This window comes from Habropoda laboriosa, unplaced genomic scaffold, assembly GCF_001263275.1.
Source record: "Habropoda laboriosa isolate 0110345459 unplaced genomic scaffold, ASM126327v1 scaffold28, whole genome shotgun sequence".
Classification (NCBI taxonomy): Eukaryota; Metazoa; Arthropoda; class Insecta; order Hymenoptera; family Apidae; genus Habropoda; species Habropoda laboriosa.
In genome coordinates, this window is record NW_017100174.1 from 378,826 (window position 1) to 399,335 (window position 20,510).

At 39.0% G+C, this 20,510-nt stretch overlaps 2 protein-coding genes across 2 annotated transcripts in view; one reads left to right on the top strand and one right to left on the bottom strand.

Annotated features, from left to right (window-relative positions):
- Nucleotides 1-10,549, bottom strand: part of LOC108578691 — a 181,251-nt gene extending 170,702 nt beyond the window's left edge. Inside the window, 2 exon segments of the mRNA XM_017942069.1 lie at nucleotides 4,088-4,238; nucleotides 10,521-10,549. Of these exon segments, the coding sequence (XP_017797558.1) occupies nucleotides 4,088-4,238; nucleotides 10,521-10,549 (180 nt within the window).
- Nucleotides 10,550-15,297: 4,748 nt separating this feature from the next.
- On the top strand, nucleotides 15,298-17,830 carry LOC108578759. The gene is made up of 3 exons (XM_017942147.1): nucleotides 15,298-15,423; nucleotides 16,396-16,834; nucleotides 17,260-17,830. The coding sequence occupies exons 2-3, from the start codon at nucleotides 16,404-16,406 to the stop codon at nucleotides 17,828-17,830; spliced, it is 1,002 nt and encodes a 333-aa protein (XP_017797636.1). The 5' UTR covers nucleotides 15,298-15,423; nucleotides 16,396-16,403.
- The last annotated feature ends 2,680 nt before the right edge of the window (nucleotides 17,831-20,510 follow it).

Genomic DNA, 20,510 nt, shown 5'->3' on the forward strand with positions numbered 1-20,510 from the left:
TCCCAGTCTTTTAATTGAAAAATTGTCAATGGTTTCGGTGACATCAGTTTCACGTAATAAACTATTAACTGCACAAATGTCTGAAGTAGCGTCAGTATCGGTCAGATTAAACAAAATCGTATTGTGAGATATATATCTTTTTGAGACACTAGTTTTATTATAAATTTATTAATTTTTTTTGTGTGTGTAAATAATATCGCAGTGGTGTTGCGTTGCTCATGCGCAAATTTACAATTTTCTTCGCGATTTCCACAAATTGCAATTTTTTCAACAATTTTTATACGCGTCATCTAGTATACTAATCCTTCTAACTTCTCAAAAAAACTCAAGTCGTTAAGTCCAATTTTAAAAAAGTTATACTGTTCTGAAGAGTGTCCGAATATTAGTAAGAGTCACCGTAAGTGAAGGAAAACGATTAATGTCCCATGAGATCCTTTAAGAAATGAGACCGCGGTATTATTAAGTAAATTCACCTACAAACTGCTATTTTGCAGCAAGTGCATAGTAAAATCTTGGAAGAAATTAATTTCCAAGCTTTCAGTTCGTGTATCCAAGTTTCTTTGAAATTTCACGAACTCCGATTGACAAAGCTGTATCGAACAGCTAGAAGTTGAAATTTCCCGCAATACAGAAGTCATTCGAAGGTAACAAGCGAAGTTGAAGATCGTAAATTAAACGATGAAGCTTATTCATCGAGGAAAAAGGGAAACTATAAAAAGAGAAGTTATTTGCTGGAAATTTAACGAGGAGAAAGAGCGAAAAGGTTGCATTGAAGTTGTTTGAACCACTCAAAGGTTACCCTTTTAAACGAAAATCAATGCGTATATTAAATTCTACTTGTTTACGAATTTTTGTGGATAAATTATTCCCGTAAAATAAATCGTCAATTTTCCGGAAATCTCATTTCTTTTATCTAAATTCAAATTTTACATTTACGAATTTTTGTGGATAACTTATTTCCGTAAAATGAATCGTCAATTTTCACCAAATCTCAATTTCTTGTTTTCTAAATTTAAATTCTACTTATTTACGAATTTTTGTGGATAAATTATTTCCGTAAAATAAATCGTCAATTTACTCGAAATCTCAATTTCTTATTATCCAAATATTGCAAATTCCTAACATCCGAATTTTCCAATATTACCCTAATATTCGATTTTCACTTTTCCGAAATCTCAATTTCTTACTATCCAAATATTGCAAATTCCTAACATCCGAATTTTCCAATATTACCCTAATATTCGATTTTCACTTTTCCGAAATCTCAATTTCTTGTTTTCCAAATGTAAATTCTACTTATTCGCGAATTTTTCTAAATAAATTATTCCCCTAAAATGAATCGTCAATTTTCCCGAAATCTCAATTTCTTACGATCCAAATATTGCAAATTCCTGATATCCGAATTTTCCAATATTACCCTAACATTCGACTTTCATATTTGAAACGCATAACGGAAGTGGCTGTCGATAGTTTACCAAATTTAAAGCGAAACCTTCGAAAATAACTCGGCCGTTGTTCATCCAAGCATCCTCCATTCACGATTTAATCGCTCAACTATCCGGAAATAATTTCAACCGTAGCAATTTCTAATTCCGTGCAACAATGTTCGCGCGCTCCTTCACAACGGAAGAACCAGCGGACGTTATCAGTTCTTACGGATAGAATTTTACCCGTTCGTCGACTTGATTGCCAGTGCAGAAACTTTCGCGGAAATACAATCGTTCCCTGCGACTTCCAGTACATGCATACGTATCGAACGGGACAGACACTATATAAGGAAACAGCGATAGTTGCATCGCCATTCAGAAACGACGTGTAACGCGGTTGAATGTGTCGCCTTAAGGTCATCGATACGGAAAAGAAGGAGAAAATGTCGAACGTGAAATCGTTACATATACTATCAGCCATAAGTTTGAATGTACTTAGGAAAGTAGCGAAGAATGAAACATTTCGCATAAAATAAAGTCGTAAAGGAAATATCGTTACTAAAAGGAAATAAGATACTCTATTTTACTCGAATACTTTATATTCTAAATAAAAAAAAAATAGAGACACAAATTGTTTTATAAAAATGAATGGAATACTCGTGAAAATGTTTGAATCAAAGCTGCACAAACAGTGCACAATAACAAAGAACCGCAATTTAATAACGAAAATAGAATTAATAAAAAATACTGCATTCATAAATCTAAAAAACAAATGAATGAAGATTAAAATTAAATAGTAGTGGTTATTTTGAAAATTGTGGTCTATTAATAATATTCTATGTATTACAATATTTGAGAGTGAGAAATGCATTCTATTACTGAAATATTTTATATTCTAGATTTAAAAAAGAGTAGAAACACAAATTGTTTTATATTGGAATTATTATAATGTTCTACGTGCCACAAAATTTAAGAGTAATATATGCACACGTCTCGTGCTGCGTTCACTCTGATTCTCGCAGACATAAAAAATGAGAGAGAAACAAAAATAAAGGAAAAATGAGTATGAACGACAAAAGCACACACTCGACGTTCTTTCTATTGCGGATTCACGCACGTTTCGATTTTTAGCAGTCGATGAGGGAGCTTAAGGGAGAATGGGAGAACCGGTGCGTCGTTAACGAGAAACAGAAGTGTCCTCGTGAGATTTTAGGCCGCGTTAATGAGAGGAAAGCGTGGTAAATAGAAACAGCCACACTCAGAACCCAAGGAACAGGAGGATTTTCCGTGGAAAACCTGCTACGCGAGTTTCATGCTGTTAAAATTATCATGGCGAATGTACGAATATTTCTTCGTATGGTTAAAATCGCCACAGACAAGCATGGAGACATGTAACAACGTGTATATTGTTTTTGTGAATAAAAACCTCATACGAAATTAGTATACACCGTGTATCTGTTACATTTTGTCTCCTTTTATAGTTCACAGATGATAGATTGCACGACAACGAATTAAGATGGCCACAATTTTTTTGACAATTAAATCGTGAACATTTTTCAAAAAAAATTCTAATCAAAATTAACGTCTTAATATAAAACTGAACGACTTAAGATTAAATATAACGAAATGAAAAAAGTTTCAAGTTGGATAAGTGAAAGAAGTTTACCTGAAGAGGTTGCATCTGACTTGTAGCGTCTTGTATTTCTTGAAGAACCATATGGTAACTAATGGTATCTTCTAATTACTTTAAGGATAAATATATCCTCAAAGATACCAATAAAACATATAACTTTACCAATTCCACGCTGACTTTACTCGTAAAGTTCCCTCAACATATCGTAAATTTACCTATCACCGATAATAAATCAAAGCTAAAGTACATCATAACCTCCAAACAGACCGTGTACGCATCAACTCGCGACGAACGACAATAAGAGCACAAAAACCGAAACATTCACGAGCACGAGCAAGAAACCTAATCTACCACGTGAATACCCAAACATAACACCAGCCTTGTCGACACACGAAACCTACGCAAAAAAAAAATCATAACATCGTTGTCCGTTTCACTACACAGCCGTATACGGCACGACGCAACAGCCACGGTCGTTCGTTATTCGAATCCCTAATGAAGAAACAAGCGGGGTCACGAGACGAAGCCAACAGCCCACGTGTTCCTACAAATTCCGTCGTAGCCTAACACAAACCTCACTGATCCTCTCACCTCACCAACAAACCACCTTCGTTCCATCAATTTCTCTCCGTACGATTCTCGACAGTTACCTTCTTTTTCCCGCTTCAATTAAAAACATTGCATAACCCGCACGACGCGTATACTCTATCCCCTCTACGTCACAACTCGCCCGCCACAGTTCACTCTGTACACCTCGGAGGCAGAGAAAAATACGTCTCTAACCTCAACGAGAGTAAATCGACCACGAGGATTAATAGAGCCGCGTAGAACGGTACGTGTCGCGATGACAGGCGCGGTACGCTCGTCACGTAAACGTATGTTTACACTGTCACAGGGCCGCGCGAGAGCGACCGGAGACGTGTATATATATGTAGGTAGGCAGTAGGTGTACGTGTGGGTGGCGAAACGTCGCGGGGTCGTTAGCTCGTGCACGATTGCCGCGGTTCATCTGGAGAAATGGACTCACCTTTCGCGCGGAGGACGGGACCGGAAGGCAGGAAGTGGCTGATACACGGGCTGGTGCCGGCCCACGGATGCACACACAGTGTGGACGATGTCGGGGCACAGGCGTAAAACCTCCGAAGACGCGGCTACGCCGCTCGAGTGATCGGTGTGGACTGCAGAAAAGCCCGCAGATGATATCAGAGACTTAGGGGAGACTGCATGACATCATCGCCGGCCAATCGCGAACAGGCCGGCGCTGCGCATGCGCCTCGCCCCTCGGCGCCAGGGCTGTTGCGATATATCGCAATCGATTGCTCAACTTCGCGCCCCCGAACGCCGCGACATCTGTCGGCGGATAGGGGGAAGCTGCGTTTGAAGCAGCGCGGGAAAGTCGTACGAGACCGGAGGTGAAAGTAAAACGAAAATGATGAATGAAAGTGGAACGTGTCGGGGAAAATTATGTTGTTATTTAGTTGAACGGTATTAATAACGTGGTTGTATAGTTAGAATAATAAAATTTGTTACCAAAACGATTAATCGTATCGTTATTATGTTACTATACGTATTACCAGATTTTATGCGTCGATATGCGCATTCATCTTGACATAATTATTCTACCCCAGCTCGCATACCACCGCCGAGTACTACGAAAACTAATCGCCAGCATGCATACATCACCGACCACCAACGACTATTAGTTGACTGAATCGACAATGGCTGTGAGACTATACATCTTCCTGCAATTACTACTTCAACCAACATAAATCAATGTAGCACTATGTGAAAACCCAACCGCTACTTTACATTATAGGTACAGGTTGGAACAGTCGGCGTTCGCCGAACAAAATGATTTATCGATACTCTCAGCCTGCCAAATCTAATCTAAACCAGCACGCCTAACCTAATTTAACAACTCCACGAGATTATCGAGAAAAGATTCCAATCATTTTTTGTCCACGCTAATTAAGTTCGCGAACAAAGTACAGCGTTGAAAAGTGAGCACACAGTACCCGATAGATGTAAATAACGTTCACGGAGGAATTAGATTCATTCGTGAGCGCGGGGCCGTTCAGGCACGAGCATCTCGTTACACGCCAATAACGCGAAATGCCGAGCTTCGAATCAGAAAATGTCACCGCGCACGAGATTGGATAGGTTGTCGTTCCACTAGGTGGACGAAGTTAATTGCCGCGAATAGCAATTTCTCGTGCGAGGCGCGTTTGATGCGGTTCGCCTTTCGCGCTGGTCGTTACCCCGTTCGTACTCGCGCGGCGCCGCGCCGCGGTATGAATATTTCTCGCGATAAACGTTACGCGTAAGGAAGATGCAGAGCGCGCGTTTTATGAAAAAGCGATTTTTGGCCCGCGCTAATGATACTTTCAGAAAACGACCCGGCGAACCTTAGCCCCTTAAACGGCCACCGACTTTTCGCCGCGTGTTTCATACGCGTTCAACGCGCGTTCCTCCTATCTTTCTTTTATCTCGCCCGGTGGTACTTTTTGTGAAAAGCCCGCGGAGCCGTTTTAGAAGTGCAAAGTGGCGAAGATTGTGATTTGTATTTATTGCATTATAACGTTCTTCTCAATTTTACGATTGACACATGCATGAATAAAATTTGCACGAACGATACTTTTTTCGTAAAATATACAAAGTCGTTTTGGAAGTGCAAAGTAGTACAGATTGTGATTTGTATTTATTGTATTGTAATATTGTCCTCAATTTTACAATTGATATACGGATAAATAAAATTAAGTACGCAATATATTTGCAAAAAGTACACAGAGTCGTTTGGAAATGCAAAGTAGTGAAACATTGTGATTCGTATTTATCGTATTATAATATTGTTCTCAATTTCACCATTGATACATCGATGAATAAAATCTAAATATGTTTAGAAAATTTATTGCCGCGCAACTGGGATATATAGAGAGAAAACTGACTCGTTGAAAAATATGGATGTATGTAAATATTTGTTGAACCATTGTACGTATTGAAGTGATATAGTAGCTTTTCCTGCAGAATGTACAGAAAAATTTTTCAAAATATTTTTGTTGGATTAAAGCTATTGATTTTGAAGGTAGAATTTGATCTAAAATAACAGTTAGAAAAACATGCAATATGCAGATAGAAATTTAAATGGTAAATATTACAAGTCAAAAATGACAACCCATCGAAGACCTTATTACAAATAAAAAAAAAATACCAAAGGGGTACAATAAAGAATAATTTGAAAAGAAAAGCCTGAATAAATTTTTTTTATCTTAATAATTTATCAGGACCTCAATAATATTTTTATGTATCTTAATAATTTTTGGGAATCTCAATAATTTTGTTATGGATCTTAACAATTTTTTTAAAGATCTTAATAATTCTTTTATGGATCTTAATAATTTTTCTTTGGATCTTAATACTTTTTTTTGGACCTCAGTAATTTTTCTCGGACCTTAATAATTTTTTTTTGGACCTTAATAATTTTGCGACGACAATTCAGATCTGCCTCAAATGCAGCAAGTGTCCTGACACTCGCGAAAGGAAGTATGTATAAATCACAGGATACGTAAATACGTGTGTTTTTGGTGTTTAGAAAGAGTTGTACGAAATGTTGGCGAGTTTCGCGGCGATACACGGGGTCAACAGTTTCGTCCCTTCCAAATTACCGCGCCTCGACCTGGAAAGACGGAAACTTTCTCGGAGAATTACCGTCTTTCCACAGTTCCTTTCTCAGCTTTCTATGCCCGTGGTTCAGAAGCACTCGACACGCTTTTTCAACGGCAATTTCACCTTGCCTTTACAAAGGAACCTTTTGTATTCAGGTGCATGATAATGTTGTCTCCCACGCAAACGTTGTTTGCGACCTCTGTTCCACCTGTACGTGTATGTACATAATTCCGCGTATGTGGAGAAAGTGACGTCCTGGATACTGTGTACGTGGTGAAACCGTTCGAGGAAAAGATGGCCTGCGTAACGCTTACCATCTGTTCGAATAAGTTTGCATGTTTTGACGCTGCTGTGAGCGGAAAAGAAGCTTACGCGACCGTCTACCCATGTGACACTTCCGAGGGGTCAACGACCTTGTTGCGTCGTGGACCTTGATCAAGTCTTATGATCAGGAGTTCTGGCGCAGGTTGATGATTGTTCTCGCTGGTTCGAGGTGGAATGAAACTTGGTTGTTGGATTAGATGTTTTTCTTTCGGTTCGTTGATAGATGTTTAGTTGAAATTCGGTTATTCTTTTTTTTTTTTGACGATGTGTCTCGTGCACTCGTTGTACTGTTAATGCTCGGTTTTCAGGTGTGTAGATGTATATATAGGGATCAGGTTGGTTCTGATTGGTGGTTGTATTATGGAGGTGGAAAACGTGGTGTGTTCGGCTATTGGTCGACGAAAACTGTGACCTTTTGCGATCCCCGGTAACGAATGTTTTATGGTCCCGAGTGTTTTTGGGACCTATTGTCTGAGTGTCGCGCTGGTGAGTCCACGGGGGCTATATTGCGGTCTTCCGAACGTCGGCACCTCAGTCTGGCAGCCAAATGTGACTAAGTTGTTTATTACTATAATCCACCGAACCGAGACTTATTACCTTTCTCTAATAATACATGTTAATAGCACAACGACGTTTCATGCATAGTTGACCGTTTTAGGCATAGTTGAACGTTTCAACCCCTTAACGCTCACATTTTTCTGAATATTTTGAAGATTTTTCAATATTTTATAATTATAACGTAAACATTTTTATATTTTTAAAATAACGTAAATACTATTTATTTACTACCTTTCCTGTTAAAATAACACAACGCTAATTAAATGTAAAGGCTGAGTATGTTCGAAAGAATAATAAAAAAATTATTATACAATAATGCCTTAAATTCACTATAAACCTAAAAAATCAATTCAACAATAAGGAGTCTCCTATCGCAGTAATTCCTTAGAAATTGCAAATTTTTACGGTCACACTTTCGCTTAGCCTATGTAAATACTCAAAAACCGTTCGAATCTCCTATCACAGTGATTCCCTAAAAACTACAAAATTTCACGATTTCATTTAATTTAGCTTAAAAATCACTCGATATCAGATTCAACAAATACACAAGTTAGAAACGTATCAGATCACCGGGTAGATTATCATTTGGCAAATCCTGGACCTACGATACTCCCGCAATTCCCGAAAGAAAAGAAGAAAAGAAAGAAAAAAGGAGGCAGCATACCATGACGGAAAGGGAAACTATACGTGGTTCCATGCATATTTCTTCCGATAGACGACACAAAGAGGGACAAGGGCGTGTTCGTCCCGTGCGTTCCTTCGATCTTGACAATCCCCCGCCGTGGAATAAAATCCTATACAATCCCGATATTTCCTGGATCGGTTTGCGTTTCGCGACTTTGTCTTTGAAAGCAAACGACAGCCCGCCTACTTCGCGTATTTATGAAACGGCAAAGCGTGCATGCACGCGTACACATGTTCGAAGTTTGTTCCCTTCGAAGCGCTCGCGGAGGAGAAATGGTATGAGGAATGGTCGAATTATGCGACATATTGCAGGACCCACACTCCCTCGAGCCGCCCACATGCTCGCGCACCGGAAAAGCTTTTCCATCGACGGGGGAATTGTTTCGACTATGAACGAGATCTCTCTCTTTCTCTCTCTCTCCCTTCCTTTTTCCTACCCTATGAGAAGACGCAGCCAGAGTCGTCGCGTGCTCGGGTATTAGCGTAATTATGCGTTTCGACGTGGTTGGACGCGAATGAAAAAAACGCGAGCATCGATGGTTTTTGGTTTCGAATAAAGGGAACAATGGGAACAGTCGTGACAGTATTTTTGAATAGGTACACACGGGTGAATGGAAATGGATGTTGATAGTGTTATCTTGGCTTGTATCTAATCGAATATTTATATTTCCATTTATTTGTTTTATTTTATGTATTTATATTTATAATCGGACACTTTTGGCGAGGTAAATTTAATTTATCACGAAAGTGAAATTAATATGTACTTCAAAGCGAAGGTTTAAATGCACACAAAGTAGAGGGTCATAACTGCCCCCGTGATAAATATACAACGCCATAAAAGCTGCTATTTTACCTACGCAACATTTCATAGAAGATTTTCATATTGGAATAACCTTTAATCAAAGGTGTATAATTTTGTATTTTCTTCTTGTGTCATTTTTATTCTACAATGTTGCAATTTATTCTCTATTCTCCGAAAGATTGATGTTACGGAAATTTCGCACCCCGAGTTGCGGATCAATGAAAATCTTATTTCTGCCGGCTCGCCATTGAACAAAGTGGAGAACTGCTTCGACTGGCTTGAAAGCAAACGCGATAACTGATTCTCTTTTACGGTAGAAAAGAGGTAGAAAGGGAAGATCGATTACGCCCAATAAGGAGAACCTGAGAATACGTACAAATCAATCACCGAGCTAGTTGGCGGATTAAGCTTCGCGATACTTTTCTATCACCTCTGTCGATCACGAAGAAACGGTTGTACGACGAAACTCTCAGCGGTATAGGCAATTTCAGATACCTAAGATTACGTGTCGATGTGTAGCGCCGAATGTTTATGATAATGTAATCACGGTTGAAATATTTTTTGGGGAGATACGATCTTCGTAAATATCGCGATGATTGAATGATTATCAAGTGGGGTAAGTTAGGGATTAATTAGAGAATTACGAAAATAGAGCGAATGACTGGTTTATCATTTGTTATAAAAATAGTTCAAATATAGAAAAATAAATTTCTTAGAGTTTCCTTATTACTATTTTTCATGAAAGGTGGGAATGCAAATTTTTTATCTCTAGTTTTTTGGAAAATGGAATAAACGTAATCATCGAGATGGTAGAAGGATAATAAAATAAGGTAAATCAGAGATTAATTCAAATATAGAAAAATTAATTTCTTAGAATTTCTTTATTACTACTTTTCATGAAAGGTGGGAATACAAATTTTTTATCTCTAGTTCTTGAGAAAATGTGATATGCGTAATCATCGAGATGATAGAAAAATAATAAAGTAAGGTAAGTCAATTATGATTGATTACAAGAATAATTCAAACATAGAAAAATTAATTTTTCTCAGATTTTCTACTATTTTTCACAAAAGGTGCAAATACAAATTTGTTATCTCCCATTTTAATCACGTTCACAGAGATAAACGTATTTCAATTATCGACAGATTTACTGTTAAGTAAAAAAACGTACATGACTACCTTGTTCTTGCAGAATTTAATGATTTCGATACTGACTCCGTTAATACGCTTACGTCGCAAAATTTAATCTCATATCCAGGATCACCTAAGACGGTCACGTTCGATGTTATCACCAGGTCTATGATCGATCCAAGAACACCTCACCTACGTATTGTACCCAGGAGATGAGAATTTCGGCTTCTGCTGAAGACGGTCAGCTGATAATAGTCCGCCAGTACATTCTATATAATCCTTCCATTCTACTACTTACCCATACAAATTCTCTATACTCTTATTCATACTCTCCGCACACAAAAAGAAAGAGTGAAGAGAAATATTCACTCGAAAAAGGGGAAACTTCGAAAACCGAGTAAATCGCAAATATTCAAGCTCTTTAATTTCTTTTCGATTCACTCTGAAGCTTTCTGCTCGAAATTGCTTTTCGATTCACCGCGATCCTTTTAACTAAAAATTCTCTTCAATTCCATCACGTTTCAACGATTTCCTTTGCACGAGAAAAACTTCACAAATATCGACTCGAAAAACAAATTTCCTACAATATCAACGTCAAATAAACTCACCGAGAAATTAACCGAAAAAAAAGAACATTTTTATCAGTTACTTCACCTTCGAAATCCTGAATTAGGTAGAAAGGGCGATGTAAAGCGGAAAAGGGGCGGTATTCTCTGGAAATAAATTAGCGTCCTTCCGATAGCCTTGGTATCGAGCCGCAATCACGGGCTTATTTCGTTAACTTCCCTCCGTAGTTCCTTCGCGCCTTTTCTCTCTCCCTCTAACCGTTCCGCGCCGAATTCAATAAGCGAAAATAGAGTAGCATCTCATTAAGCTGTTTTGTGGCCCGGCTCTGAATGCCGGAGCTCAGCCTCTCGCGTTCCTTTCACTGACCTATTAAAAAAGCCACGGGGAAACAATGAGCGGGGAAAATAAAACGCGGCGAATTACTGTGATAAGATGTGACGCGCGTACGAATAAAGAGGTCGAACTCCCCCGAGGCTGAACGATTTAGATAACGTCCGCTCGAATATCTGGGAAACGTAACGCCACCGTTCATTTTTCACTGTCCAAACACTCTGTAGATGTGTCACGAATCGTATCGTGTGTCAGACGATGCCTCGTGACGCCTTCGAATGAAGAGAAGAAGGAAATAACCGGTGGAACATCGCGTGATCTAATCTCCACGTTGTTCGAAGTGTCTGTACAGGTGTTATTAACACATGGCCTATTATTAGTTTCTGCGATGATTAAGTTCAACTGAACGTTCAAGTGGAATTTGTGATTCACAGGCTAGTGCGATGAAATTTAATTGGGCTTTATGAAAAATACAGTTAATTTCGCTTCTTAATTGGTGATTGAATTTACTGTTTACGCGGCTGAATCACAGGTGTGTGTTTTAATATTTGGTCTGCAGCGCGATATGCTGTTTAATAATTTATCAATGAAATGTGTGTGGTATCTTATAATGTGTAGTATCTGGAATATTTAAAATATTCTTAGTTAAGTGTAATTACAGTGACTCTTACCAATATTCGGACACTCTTTAGAACAGAATAACTTTTTTGAAATTGGATCAAACGACTTGAGTTTTTTTGAGAAGTTACGATTAGTATACTGGATGACGTGTATAAAATTTTTTGAAAATATTGCAATTTGTGAGAATCGCGAAGAAAATTGTTAAGGTCACTGTTTACAACTTTCTTACCTGAGCTTGTAACGAAAATATAAAACATACGTTTTGTAGATTTACGTCAATTATACGCATGCTGAAAATTTCATCGAAATCGGTAGATGGAGAAACAAGCGACAGGCATCGAGAGATGTAGGAATCTTCAGATTTATTACAATTATAGGCCGAACGACGTGAAATAGTGCGATTTTCACAATCTTTAACGATTCGTAGCTCGTAGTAACATTAACCGATTTCGATCAAATTTTCAGCATGCGTATCATTGGCATAAATCTACAAAACGTATTTTTTAAATTTTCATTACGGGCTCAGGTAAAAAAGCTGTCGAATGTGACCTTTACAATTTTCTTCGCGATTTCCACGAATTGCAATTTTTTCAACAAATTTTATACGCGTCATCTAGTATACTAATCCTTCTAACTTCTCAAAAAAACTCAAGTCGTTAAGTCCGATTTTTAAAAAGTTATACTGTTCTAAAGAGTGTCGGAATATTAGTAAGAGTCACCGTATATCCCGTTGTAAAATTGTCTCGAAAAATTGTAACGTAGTACATTATACAAAATTAAAAATTAAAATTGAAAACTGAAATTGAAATTGAAATTAATATTGAAAATTAAAAATTAAAATACAATATATCAAACAGCAAACTATTATCAACGAGCGACAAATCTAATTTACCACCTTCGTCGCATAAATTTCCATACACTTCGAATATCGATATGTATAACACAAAATTTCAACGTGCTACAATCCGAACAACAACTCCAAAATAATCGTTCAAATCGTCTCAACACTTCCAGCACCGTGTCCGTAACTCGACAAGAAAACCACCTGAATATTCACAGAAGTTCTCGAATAGAACTACCGAATCTGTCTCCTCCAAACACTGTTCCCCAATATCATCTCGAATTTCGTGATTTTCGTCCAGTTCTATCCACAGTTTCACTCGGCGCGACGTTATGAAACTTTAAAAGCGAAACAAGGAGGACACAGGTGAACGGTGGCGACGGTGGCGATGACCGCGGACGCCATGTCCAGGAAACGCTGAATATTAAATTCAATTTGTTTCCTCGTAGACGTCGCACAACACCGAGAACCGACGCGTGTTTTCATCTCGCGGATTTACATAAGTGACTTATGGTCAGTGGGTATTACTCCCCCACCGCGCGGTAGGATGGCCCTCTCGGATATCTTTGATGTGACGTTCGCATAGGGATTCAAATGAGGGATGGTCGTTATGAGGCCGGGTGTAGAATATCATACGCGGGTATGTATTTCGTTTCGTGCCACGCTTTCACTGCGAAGGAGTGCTTTCATTACAGGCCCGAATTAGAGAACGGAATTCGTGGTGCGTGGCGAGGCCGCCATGTTGTTTTCGAAAGTGTTTCGTGATTTGCGTTTATCGAATTTTTTTTATAGGAAATTATTAGTGACGTGGTAATTCGTATTGAGATTTCGATCAATTTTAACGTTTTATTCTTCGTGTGTGCGCTTGTGACGATTTTTAGGTAAATAAGTAAACTGCGTGCTTTATTTTGTTGTACAAACTTTTGGTTGTATTTGGAAATTTAATTTGAAGACTTGAAAATTTTCTTTAAAGGAATAATTTTTTTTATTGTATATATGCACTGTTTTGTGCTACAATCTTTTGCTGTCTTTGGAAAATTTAATTTGAAGACTTGAAAATTTCATTTTGCCATAAATTTTAATCTCTAAATTTTGCAACCCACCTGCTGTTTCAGTGGTATTTTTCCCTGTTTGGTGAAAGAGAGGCTTTAAGAGTCGAAAATGTATTTAATTCCATCTTCAAAACAGAACAACTCCAGAAAGAAACTAGTAATTGTAACAAATAAACTTTCAAACGACACGTGAAAAAATGTAATAACTAAAAGAGAACTAAGGTAATATAATAAAAAGTCCATCGTAGTAAAATTTTGATCGAGAAACAAAAAGATATTCGAAAGACTGAAACAAAGTGAACATAACGATCCGAAAGCAGCCCACGAATCGTTGAAATATTCGAAGCAACAGGGGTTGCGCGAAGGAACGCGACCCGTGAAACATAATCCCAGATTTCACGCGAAGATTATCAACGATGACCATCGTTGAGGGGACCAAAATGGAAGCTGCGTAACGAGACTGTGCCGTTCGAAGGGTGACGCTGGCCAGTTACGATTTTTCATCCATAATTAACTGTCACCGGCGACCAGTCAGGTAATCAAAGTGGAAACAGAAATCCGTCACGTGTTACGATGTTCGATGTGAAACATGGCCGCGCTATCGTCCGACACCAACCGTGCCTATCATCGACTCGCACCTACGTTTTCCCTAATTAACCCTTTTAATTAACGCGCTCTAAAAAAGAATCGTTTCAGTATTGTAGCAAATTAATCGAGGAAAAAGCCCTGCAATTAAATTTCCTATTTTTTATGCATTGTGCATTTTTGTATGGTAGATTTCAGAAGTGTGTGAGAACTTGAGAATTTTGTTCTTAATTTGAAGATTGAAGTTAAAGCAACACGATCAGTGGTTTTTCAGCACACATTGTATGCAAATTATTACTTTTAGTAAAATTAGAGACGTGGAAATTTTCATCGACACTTTAGTCATTTCATATGGAACAACCTAATTGCTATGCGACATTTCACAGATGGTAAAGATCACATTATAGTAAGAAATCTATTACACCGATCGCTCATTGCTAGACTGCCGATTTTTATGCAAATTTATATTTTCGAGAATATAGTCAAAAAAGTAGAATTTCGGGTAGAAAATTATTTCACCTACCAGATATTACAAAAACCACTTATAATTTTTTAAATTTAATTCTGTGCTATTTTGAACTTCCAATAGATGCATAATATTGTGCAAACCAAAATTGCCAATAAAAACTGCAAGCACATTAAAAATGATCAAAAATCGACAAGTAGCCCAAACTTTTGACCAACAGCGTATATACACACGCATCTCTCATATCCAACAAATTAATTCCCGTCGCAGAAAATTGAACAAGAACCTCGCAATCTCCAATTCCATTCTCCATTTTTTCTCTCTACTCCTCCCGTCGTGGAAACACGACGCGGTAATAAATGCGTCTGTTACCGTTTCGTTTCGACGACGCGTGCATAATAACGAAGACGACGACGACGACGATTCCCCCCTTCGTCGATTTTATTTTCCGCGGTGGTGGCGGAAATCGTCCGGTCGTCGCGTCGCGAACATCGCCGTGTCTCCGGCGACTGGGTGAAAATGGTCCCCTATCAGGAGAGCGCGGGGCTTTATCAGATAAAGTCGCGCTATCGGTCTTGGCAAATAAGGGAACGCTGACAGTTCGACGATGATACACAGTGCCGGTTGTTACGGAGGCGTACGTGCCGCGACGGCTATTTTTCTCTCTCCCTTTGCTCCGCGTGTCCGCAATTTCAGTTTCGCCCAACGGCCGTGCAAGGACGAGAACACAACCAGTCGAGTGAGTAAATTCACCAGGATCGATTTTAAGGTATTCCACCGTGCTTGTGTGCGTGTGTGTGCGTATGGTGTGGACGAAGAAATGTCGCTTATGCGATCCATAGACTTGAGGGATACAGAAAAGGTGGAAAATTGAACGTAACTTGAGTGACTAACTTGGTAATTGCAATTAGTGAATTATTTATTATTCTAAGAAGGGAAGATTCCGATATCGATGAAATTTTTGTATATTATGGTACTAAAAAGAATATCTGAGACGTTGTTTTTTTATTGGCAATTATTCACGTTGATGGGGTGAAAATCGTCCTCAAAGATGAGATAAATTGGTCGATTTTAATTGATTTAAGGCTTTTTGGTTTATGTGGTGTATGATATCAGTTTTGCCCATATATGATTGGTGCCACGATTATTTTTTATAGTTTACGACGGATAGGTAAAGTCCGTGGCGATAGTGTCCGGCCTGACAATCATCCAACTGATTACACATTGCTCTTATCTAACGAAAGAGTGACTCTTATCTGACGAAAGAGTGACACTTATCTTTAATTGTTCTTAACACACAGAAAGTTCGCCTCGCGAGAATTTTGTATTACTCATCCAGTTCGCATCGCACTTTTATTTTATTGTACGTTCACGCCAAAAAATTTCCCATATCTGACCAAATTTTAATAATTCACTATAAACGAAAATATTTTATTACACTAATTTTACATTACTCGTAGATTTCGTGTCACACTTCTACTTTTTCTTGCGTTCACGCCAAAAAATTTCTCATATTTAACCAAATTTTGAAAATTCACTAGAAACGAAAATATTTTATTGTACTAATTTTATATTTCTCGTCGATTTCACATCGTTCTACGTCCAGAAAAACAAATTTCTCATATTTAACCAAATTTCAAAAATTCATAATAAACAAAAATATTTTTCTACGATAACTCTCGCGTTCCATAGAATAATTTGAATTTTTCAGAACAGATCATGGACACCCTATACCCGAACCTGCACGATCGCTTCAAAAGCGAGGGCCTCTGTCCGATCTGCTTGATGGAAATGGAACTCGCTCCCAGATACACTTGCATTAACCAGCACGCTATTTGCTACCGTTGCAAACCTTATTACTACAACTGTCCCACCTGTAACTCGCCATTAGAAATGGAAATGCCGTCTGCACAGGCCAACCCGTCTTACTCTCTACCACCGCCCACTCACTTCATGCCTCATCCTCTGCCACCGAAATTCCACGAGCATCATCCCTCTGCTCCGTCGGTGGACGATTTTCACGAACACGAAAGACACCAATGGCACCCACCTCCGCCACCTGAAGATCAGGACCTGACGGCCTGTAAATACACTCACTTGGGATGCTGGGTGAAAGTACCGATATATCTAGTGGATCTGCACGAGTCTCGGTAAGAAATATTAATCACAATATTAAACCATAATTTGCAATAATTTTCAATTCGCAGAATGAGAACGATATTTCATATAAATTGTTCAAACAAAGACTTGCAAAATTGTGAAACCGAATATCTGCAGACAGGGATTAAAACTGTCTCGCACAATGTACTTAATTTACAATGTTATCTTTCTTTTCTTGCTGTGCCTTGTAAAATTCGACTTGCAGAATTTAGGTGATAACACGAAGATAACACGCGACATAAACAAAGAATGTTACATCAAGTGTACTAGTAAGAAGAAGAGAAATCTTTCCATATCTCGAAGTTCCAAAAATTCAAATCTCCAAACAAAAAAAAAGAAGAATACACCTTAAAGAAATTTTTCGTTCCAAGAGAATATTGGTGCAATTACAACGTCTTTCTTCTGCACGTTTCAGATGTCAGTTCCGTCCTCACTTGGAAGAGGAATACCTTCCCACGGACGTGGCTCACAAGCACGACGATTTGGTGGAGTGCAGGCATTGGGTGGTGGGCTGCAAAGTGAGAACGTCACCCTGGAGAATTTCGATTCACGAGAATCACTGCATCTATAAAGACCGTTTCGACGAGATGAACATCAGCGAGGGATTGGAACAGACGACGATCTCCAGCGACGACTACAGCGACCCGGAAGAGTTGGTCGAATGTAAATTTCGAAGATACGGTTGCATGGTGAACATGCGTAGGAAGCGAAAACTGTTGCACCAAGAGAAATGCAACTACCGGAAGTATCATCAGGAGGACACGGAGTCTTCGTCGGAGGGCGAGTACGACCCGAACGAGCAATTGTCGTGCAGATGGGCCGAACACGGCTGTAGAGTGAGGCCGAAGCGTAGCCGTTTGGAGACGCATGAGGAAAAGTGCAATTACAGGATGGAGGAATGCAGTTATAAGTATAACGGATGCAACGCTATGTTCCAACCGTCCAGGAAATTCGCTCACGAGAGATCTTGCGAGTTCGCTAATTAAATTTCCCGCTCGATTAAATATATCAGCCTGAAAACGCTTGTGAGACTGTTACCTAAGTGGAGAGTACGTAGGTGTGTGTATCTCTTGAGGAACGTTTTCTGCATTTCTTTCAATTTGATCCTTCTCGAGTTGTGGAAATCGAAATTTTTAATTTTTAGTTTGATTTTCATTTTCGAGGAATCATTTTAGCTAAAAATTTTCGAAATTTCATGTCTACAATTTTCGAATTTGAAAAATGAAATTTTTGTCGTTCGGAAATTCTGTCATCGATGAATGTACCCGAGAAGCAGTGAGTTATTTGAGAAATTTAGAAGTGACTTATTTCGAATGGGAAATGGCTAGATGAATAATATCATTTTCTTAAATGGAATCTAATTACCTATCTTATAATATATGAATTTTCTTGTACATTTAATGGACAAGTTTGTACAACAGATATTTCGTCGTGTGTATTAAATTAAAGAATACGAATTGACGTGAAACCTCTATTGCCACTTTCACGGTTCATAATCGAAGCTTTATTTATACGGTACGTTTCGTAATACAGCGAGGCGTTCTTAATCTTGCTGGCGCATAACGGGAAGACGTACAAGCTGCCTTGGTACTTCCAAGTATCGATTCGTATCCGAGCATATATTGTTCCAGAAGACAGTTCAAGCACATTGAATACCACGCTATTAATTACGTTACCATCAATTAGGTCGGCTTAAGAAGAAAAGATATTTCATCCGGACTGAATTAACTTGAATACCGAAATCGAACTGTGATAAATTCGCAAATTTCCAAACTTGCCGAATCGATCAGACGTAAAACGAAACTCGCGTTAAATTGAATCTGTAATAAAAATTTGAAGCTTTGAAAATTACTGGATCGGAACGTGCTATTTCGCTAATCAGACGAGAAAATCATTTTATATGCCCCAGATAACTGTTTGATATAAAAGGAGAAATTAGGAGTAGACGATTAAATGAAACGAGCAGATCAGAATCCCGTGCAACAGGAATCAGCTATTGCAACGAATTATACATACAACAGGTGGCCTCCTTTTAAACAGCACATCGATTCGGTTCACCAATAAACGAACTTAATCCAACGATCTAATTAATTCCTGCCAGCCTCTCCACGCGAAACTACATTAACACTCTACTATATTGTACCATCAACAAGAACAAAACCACGATTCTACGTTTATCACGATGTATCAGCGAGGAAACTTCATAAACCCCATTAGCTACGATTTCCAAGAACTTTAGAGATTATGGTGAGGATTATTTACCTCCCCTAACTCTCTATTTCTCTCTTTCTCTCCCTTGCATTCTGTCACTCTCTCTCTCTCTCCCTTGTCTTCTCTCACTCTCTTTGTCTCTCCCTTGCTTTCTCTCACTCTCTTTGTCTCTCCCTTGCTTTCTCTCACTCTCTCTGTCTCTCCCTTGCCTTCTCTCACTCTCCCTCTCTCCCTTGCTTTCTCTCACTCTCTCTGTCTCTCCCTTGTCTTCTCTCACTCTCTCTGTCTCTCCCTTGCTTCCTCCTTCTCTCACTCTCTGTCTCTCCCTTGCTTTCTCTCACTCTCTTTGTCTCTCCCTTACTTTCTCTCACTCTCTTTGACTCTCCCTTGCTTCCTCTCACTCTCTTTGTCTCTCCCTTGCTTTCTCTCACTCTCTTTGTCTCTCCCTTGCTTTCTCTCACTCTCTTTGTCTCTCCCTTACTTTCTCTCACTCTCTTTGACTCTCCATTGCTTTCTCGCACTCTCTTTGTCTCTCCCTTGCTTTCTCTCACTCTCTTTGTCTCTCCCTTGCCTTCTCTCACTCTCCCTCTCTCCCTTGCTTTCTCTCACTCTCTCTGTCTCTCCCTTGCTTTCTCTCACTCTCTTTGTCTCTCCCTTGCTTTCTCTCACTCTCGCTGTCTCTCTTTCTCTATTTCTCTCACTCTCTATTTCTCTATTTCTCTATTTCTCTCTCCTCCTCTATTTCTCTCCCTCTCTCTATTTCTCACCCTCTGTTCCCATCCTCCAGCGTCGCGCTCTCTCACAGGTGTATCGTGGACACGATAGTGAAACTTACACTGCCATTCGGGGGATGATGTAGAGCATGATCGCCTGGAATGAGGAAATGATGGCGTGGCTGGGATATCGAACACCTGGAAGCTAATGGTGTGCAGCCTCCCTAGCCGCTAACCATCGCGCCATTTCGTGGCATTGCAACACTGACACGAGCGTTTATAGCGACCATTTATAACGTCGCCGAAAAAGCCTTGGGAACCGAACTGTCTTCAACGTGATTACAGGCCTCGACTAGCTGGGAAACACACTTCAGGCGGTCTCTCGCCCAAGTATTAAGATAATAAATCGCGCCGGACGTGTTTATGTCCGCGTTTTGTCGTGCAAGTTAACAGGTTGGCTGTTGGAATGCCAACCGAGGAGAATTGAATCTTCAAATAGAAGTTTTTACAGCGATGAAGGTTTCGGTGCAAGAAAAGAGTCAGTGCAGATGTAAGAAAACATGTTTGTTCTATATTTAAAGACTGTTTTGCGAGGTACATTGTCTCGGGAATTAATCGTGTTTGTCAAACGTAACATAATTACCTTGCTAATTCTATTACTTCAATTTAATTTCCATCTCTAACAATTTAAAATTTTTTAATTTTATCATTTATTTTATTAATTTATACATACTTATAATTA